Raw genomic sequence first — 7,105 nt, 5'->3', positions numbered from 1 at the left:
CCAAGTCACTGAGATTATAGACATGTGCCACCATACCTAGCCAAGATGTCATTTTTAAGTCAAACATAGAGACAAGATTTTAAGAACCTGAGAAGATCTAAATAAACTAGATGAAAAACAAGGGACATAATATTTTGTATTAACAAATGGTAATTTGGGACATCTAAGTTTTCAGACCTATGCTATAAAGTGCTATGCACATGTAATTCAGTAATATTTTTAAGTAGACATTTGTCTGTAATAGTATAGATGTCAAAGAATTAACAAGGTCATCAGACACCATTCTCTTACAGAGTGGCCACCCAAGTCAGACCATCCTCCCTGGACCAGCTCCTCATCAAACACCATGAGATCTTCTGTTACTTGGCATGGTAATTCAGTGACAAATATCATTGCCAGAAGAGCAACAGAATGAGGTAGGATGTGTTTTCCATTATATTATCTCACTTATTTAGCCAAATACTTAACCCTTAACAGTGGCTAACAAGGCTCTAGATGCTAGGCACAATGAACATGAGCCACAGGTAACCATTTATCTCTTGACAGTTCCTAGTGATTCTTCAGGTAAAACCTCAATTTCTTCTTGGACAAGACCCAGACTTCTGTGGAGTCTAGCTCACTGACTAATCTTCCCAAACTCTGACTTCAGTCCTCACAAATCCACTGAGTATCCAAGTAACATCTTAAACAGTGCTCTCTATCCTTCCCTTTCCTTTTCTTTAAGTCCTAGATACAAAAACATCCCAAAGTGTTGATGACAGGAATAGAGTAACTGTCCAGACATTGCCTTGATCTACCAGGAAATCACACCTAGAGGGAATCTAGATCTGTAAAGAATAATAGTGATTCCTGGACATAAGTGGTTCATGAACCACCATGTGACTCAGGAGGCTGAGGCAGGAGGATCATAAGTTCGAGGCCAGTCTCAGCAACCTAGTGCAACCCTAAGTAACTCAGTGAGACCCTGTCCCCAAAAATAAATAAATGAAAGTGGCTGGGATGTGGCTCAGTGATTAAGCACCCCTGGAATAGGAGGGACAAGAGGAAGAGGAAGGAGGAGAAGAGCAGGAGGAACAGTAATAGTGTAGATACCTTCTAAAATGTGGATAGAAAACATGAGAACTTGAAAGTATGGGTAAAGGGTTGGGATGTGGCTCAAGTGGTAGCGCGCTCACCTAGCATGTGTGTGGCCCAGGTTCGATCCTCAGCACCACATACAAACAAAGATGTTGTGTCCACCAAAAACTAAAAAATAAATATTAAAATTCTCTCTCTCTTTTTAAAAAAAATCTCAAAAAAAAAGTATGGGTAAGATAGGATAGTTCATTCAGACTTAGATAAATAGCAGGCACACATCACCAAGGATGAGATGGAAGGAACAGAAGAAAATAGGATTGGAAGTAGGCAGAAAAAGGAAAAAGGGACTCACAGAGAAGACAGTGTGAGATATACAGAAAAAGGAAGTAGAAGATGAAAGATAAGGAGTGGTAGGCAGAATTGGGAGTTAAGAAGGGATATACTGACCATTTCCAATTATCTGAAAATGGAAGTGATCCAACAAAACCTAACTCCAAAACAAGAGTTAGAAAAATCAAGAGATTTAATATAAATATAACAACTTCCAGTAGTGAAATAAGAGCATGTGATTTGTGAGTGCTCATTATCTAAAGATCAAGAAGAAAAAATCAAGAGATTTAATATAAATATAATGACTTCCAGTAGTGAAATAAGAGTGTGTGATTTGGGAGTGCTCATTCTCTAAAGATCTACTCCTAGAGGCAAAGGGGTGAATCAAATTTCTCCAAAAGAGAACCTTCCATTCCAGAAAGGTTGGGTTTGTGTCCTGCTCATAGATTTCCTTCTCTCACAGAGATGGTTGAGTCCTTTCCACCCAATGGTATGTAGCCCTAAATTTTAATCCCAGGTGGAAAACTGTCTTCTGTTAAGAAAGTATTCAAGACCTCACAACCAGGCTGTATGTATCTCCAGCATGTACAACATGGATGGTTGATGTGGTCACAGCAACTTCCAGGAGAGTGAGTCATGGAAAATGTGGAGGATGAGGAAGAGCTGGAAATGAATGTCTTCAGAAATGTGCAAAGCACTCTCACCTGAGGGACAATTCTGGCAGAATGTTGTTATTTTCCTGAAACTTCAACCCATTCATCACCTTAAATTAGGTACATAAAGACTGAGCATATTTTTCCTCTAGAAAAATTCATTCAATTATGTCTTGATTCTTCTCACACCTCTATGTGAGCATGGTAAATACTTCCTGGTTCTTTGAAATGATAAATGGCATTTTTCTTGAGTATATGTTATTCAGGAATCCCTCCTGCAGAGACAATCATGTAGAGAACTACTTCTGTAAGGTCCCTATAATGATCGCCCTCTCCTGTGGGTACCGTTTATTTAGTTTAAAAGTGATCTTTGCTGATGCCATTGTGGTGTTGCTCAACCCCATGATGCTCATTGTCACCTCCTGTTCTATTGTCTTGAATTCTTCCAAAATATGGTCTTCTATAAGTTAATTACCATGAAATTAACCTTCAAATACTCCATTCTTCAATTCCTTAAACATTTCCTCATTGACAAAGGTCCCAGGCACAGCTAATTTATTTCTTAATCTCTGAATGTATTCGGATTAGTGGCTAATCCTTCAGTATTGAGGGCCCTGGAACAGATGCTATACTTCAGTGGAGGCCAGTTAAAATGAGAGTAAAATAAAATCATCAGGTATGATATTATAAGTCTATGTACACTGCCTGTGGTGACCCTGGCATTTTCACTATTCTACTGCACCACCAACTTGTTAGATCTCACTAATTTCCAAAACATTTACCACCCCTCATCCACCCTGTTTTATGGTTGGTGTTTCTGGGCACAAGTGAGTAACTTACAATAATATACAACTATCTCTCTTGTGATTTTCCTGTCTTCCCCACTCAAGCATGCCCAGATGGTGGACCTGAGGAATGTCAGCACAGTCACAGAGTTCATCCTCTTGGGCTTTGAGCAGAGCTATCCTTCCACTCGGACACTGCTCTTCACACTATTCCTAGCCCTCTATGGCCTTGCCATGGCCATGAATGGCCTCATCATCTTCATCACTTGGACAGACCCCAGGCTCAACAGCCCCATGTACTTCTTCCTTGGCCACCTGTCTTTCCTGGATATCTGCTTCATCACCACCACCATCCCACAGATGTTGCTCCACCTGGTAGTCAAGAACCACACTGTCTCCTTTGTCTCATGCCTGATCCAGATGTATCTGGTTTTTGGTGTGGGAGTGGCTGAATGCATCCTCTTGGCATTCATGGCCTATGACCGTTATGTTGCTATCTGCCAGCCACTTAGCTATGCCCAGATCATGAGCCGACAGGTCTGTGTGAGGCTGGTGGGTACTTCCTGGTTCTTTGGGATGATCAATGGCATCTTTCTTGAGTATATGTCATTCAGGAATCCCTTCTGCAGAGGCAACCATGTAGAGAACTTCTTCTGCGAGGCCCCCATAGTGATCGCCCTCTCCTGTGGGGACCGTTTATTTAGTTTAAAAGTGATCTTTGCAGACACCATTGTAGTGTTGCTCAGCCCCATGGTGCTCATTGTCACCTCCTATGCCCGCATCCTGACCTCCATCCTGGGCAGAGCCTCCTCCTCAGGTAGGGGGAAGACTTTCTCCACTTGTGCCTCACACCTGACTGTGGTTGTCTTTTTGTACACCTCGGCTATGTTCTCCTACATGAATCCTCGCAGTACACATGGGCCTGACAAAGACAAGCCTTTCTCCCTCCTCTACACCATTATTGCCCCCATGTGCAACCCTATCATCTACAGTTTGCGTAACAAGGAAATGAAGGGAGCTATGTTGAGGGCTCTTGGGAGAGACAGCCTGGCCCAGGCAGAGTCTGTTTAGCAGCAAGAAATTCCTTCCCTTAGGGTGGGGAAAGTTACTCCTTTCCCAACCTGGACAAGTGAGTAACTCTCCAATGCTGAAAGGTTCCATGAGAGCTTCCTAGGTACTAGACTCAGATCTGGAAGTCCCTCCTGATGTCTAAGGTGTTTCTCTCTGACTTCACTTCCAGCATTGTTTTCCCTTTAACTTCCTCAAGAGAAATTAAGACTTTTATGAATTTGTCTTCTAAGTTCTCACAAATAGGATTTGATAAATAATGCACTTAACTGCATTTTATTTGTATAATATGTTGACATGATACCCACCCCCTGCATATACATTTAGGAGTAAATTTGTTAGTCTGTTTTTCTTTCTCACAATCTAGTTTCATTTCCTAGGTCTGCTCTCATTTTATATAAGAAAATATATGTGAAGAAGTAAGAAAAAGGAAACTATGGAACAGTGCTGACATTAAGCTAATAAGATAATATTTTTTTAAAAAAGATCAATAAGTTGAACTCAATCTTCTTAACTCTCATAAGCCAGTGAAGGGGCATTTGTGGTACCTCTAAATGCCAACACTACACTCAACTTGTTTGTGCTTGTGTGTTTTGGAGAAGGGTGGGTGAGAAAAGTCAGGGAGTCAAAGTGCTTCTCCTAAATCCTTTAGGTTCTTTTAGTAAGATGACTATCTGGCTGGTATTTCCCTTTTCATGCAAGTTGTAAGAGCCTCTACCAAACTTTTCAAGCCCCCCATTTCCTTCTCTGTTAATCATACCTCAAATGACTCCCCTTCCTGCTTACTGACTTTTTCTCTTACATCTTTCACTTCATCTCTACTCAAACATGCTCCACCTTATTTCCTCATTTTAAATGGATCCATTTCATTCCCTGTACTTTAAGGAACACTCTTCCACACTATCTCCACCTTCACAGAAGCCTTTCTATTTGCAACCTTTTCCTCTCTGGCTCCCTCTAGCTTCTATCCTTAACCAAACCACCTTCTTTAACAGGATCCTACAATCTCAGCAGCTCTCTTTCTTTGATAACTGCATTTTTCTCATGTCCCTGTAATAATAAAGAGGGGGAAGAGGGTTGGTCTGTTCTTTATTTTCCAAAGCTAATTCCATACTATGGGATGGAATATGGCATTTGGAATGCCCTCAAAGAGATATACCACCTGGGTAGTTCCTCCTCCCGCACATCACATACTACCCTTTACAATGACTTGAAGTAGTAGCTTCACTCTTCTGAGTGCAAATTAGTGAATCTCTAGAAATCAGAGAATGTGAGAAATTTTCTAAGCAAGAAGGAAGAAATTAGTCAACACTGTTATGGAGAAAAAAACAATAAATACAGAACCTCAAGATTTCTACTGTCAAAGAAAAACTGTACCAAAGTTAAACGGGCAAGAAAGTATTCAAGACTATTGCAATAGGAGATTGAACTCAAGTCCACAAAACAAGGGGTTGGGAGAGATTTAAAATCTGGTCCCCTTGCTTGCTAGTTGGTCTTACATAATGGAAAAGTAAACTAACTTGTATCTTCATGACAAATAGCTTTACAATCTTCATATTAGGGTCTTACCCTCCCTCAGGGAGACTGGAGAACTATCTTCCTTAATGATTACATTTCAAAGGGATGGCTCCAGATCCTGAGAAAGACATTCCCTGGCCAGTAAAATAGCAATAGGCTTATAAGGAGATTTATATACATATCAAAGGGGCAGAGAAACAGCAATTACAAGTTTTCTAAAGTAAACACTCTTAAGAAAAGGACTTACAGTTAAGAAGAAACCTGTTGAAAGTTTGTTAAGCATAGAGGATTATTAAAGCCTTCGTGGTCACTGTGTAGAACATAAAAAGGGACTTACCTTTCCCCCTAGGGCCTCAGCTTCCCTAGGCTTAAAAATTTCTATCTCAAGGAGACTTTAAAAGGCGGGGAGAGGGGGAGGCAGGGAACAGGAAGGAAAGGAAGAAAGCCAAAGGGAAAAAAGTGATTTTAAAAGTTTTCTGAATACTGAGGATGTAGCTAGGTTAGTAAAGTGTTTGCCTAGCATGAACAATGCCCTGGGCTCCATCCCAGCAATTGAAAAAAACAAACAATAAAACATAACTGAGAAATAATTTCTGCACTTGACAGTTGCTCGGCACTGGTAATACTAAAATTATAAACAAGACAGTTGTGGCTTTTAAGGATCTCAACATCTAGCAGGGCAGACAAGAAAAAATAATGGTAACACTAACAGCACGCTCGCATTTATTAAGTATTCATATTCTAAGAACTTTACATTTAATCCTCACAAAACTTTATGAGATGCAAAAACAGGCTCACAGATGTTGAGTAATTTGCTTAAAATAAACAGCATTTTAAAATGTGCGCTGTTTCCAGAGCCTGCTAAGGGAGGTTAGAAAGAATGGGGCAGGCTTCATACCGAGGATATTAGCTAAGCTTTGAAGAATAAGCGGGAGCTGCAGGTGGAAAACCGGGGAGGAGGGTCGGATGCTAGGAAAGAGTAAAATTCCATGCAAGAGGAGTCGTCTAATTCGTTATAGAAATCGTGCGTTCAATATGGATGACAGAAGGTGAGATGGAGCCCGCAGTGCTGGAAAAGCAGGCCCCGAGTGACCTAGAACTGTCTTCTCAAGGACGAACAGTTTCTTATTCAAGTCCCGGGCCCAGGGAGGAAGCGATGCGAGAGGTAGCTTGAGAAGCTACCGCCCCGGCCGCGTCTCCCCGTCCGTAGCCACACACCTGGTCACTGGAAGGATACTAAGTGCCCCCCACCCCGAGTCTGCGAAAACCTGTACAAATGTAATAATGAGAAGCTACCCTGTCCCCTTTCATTTTCGGGCGCAAAGCCGGAGGCCGAGAGTTACCACGGCCCCGGCCTAAGAGTGAAAACGTGGGAAGGGAACCCAGAAATTCTCGACCGCGTGCGGTAGCCTGAGCCTCGGCACCCTCACACAAAAGGGGAACCCCACGCCATGTTTCCCCGCCCGACTTAGTAATTACCCGTGAGGCTCTGGGGCTCTGACCCGATTAGAACCCGCAGAGGTGGGCGTGGCCCGCGCTGGGAGCCTGCGGCCAATCAGCCTTCCTCAGCCTCTTGGATCTTCGCTGTGGCAACCAATGAGCGCCTTCTCCTTGACTGCCCCGCCCGGGTAGAATTGAGCTAATTTGTGGACCTCCGGGAACCACGTTCTATTT

General features: G+C 42.2%; 1 protein-coding gene across 1 annotated transcript; it reads left to right on the top strand.

Moving 5' to 3' along the window:
• The first annotated feature begins 2,836 nt into the window (after positions 1-2,836).
• LOC107148708 (olfactory receptor 10AD1-like) lies at positions 2,837-3,916 on the top strand. Its single transcript, XM_015493443.2, has one exon. The coding sequence runs from the start codon at positions 2,960-2,962 to the stop codon at positions 3,914-3,916; it is 957 nt and encodes a 318-aa protein (XP_015348929.1). The 5' UTR covers positions 2,837-2,959.
• The last annotated feature ends 3,189 nt before the right edge of the window (positions 3,917-7,105 follow it).

This window comes from Marmota marmota, unplaced genomic scaffold, assembly GCF_001458135.2.
Source record: "Marmota marmota marmota unplaced genomic scaffold, marMar, whole genome shotgun sequence".
Classification (NCBI taxonomy): Eukaryota; Metazoa; Chordata; class Mammalia; order Rodentia; family Sciuridae; genus Marmota; species Marmota marmota.
The sequence above is the reverse complement of the archived record's forward strand: the minus strand, read 5'-3'. Positions and strand labels throughout refer to the sequence as shown.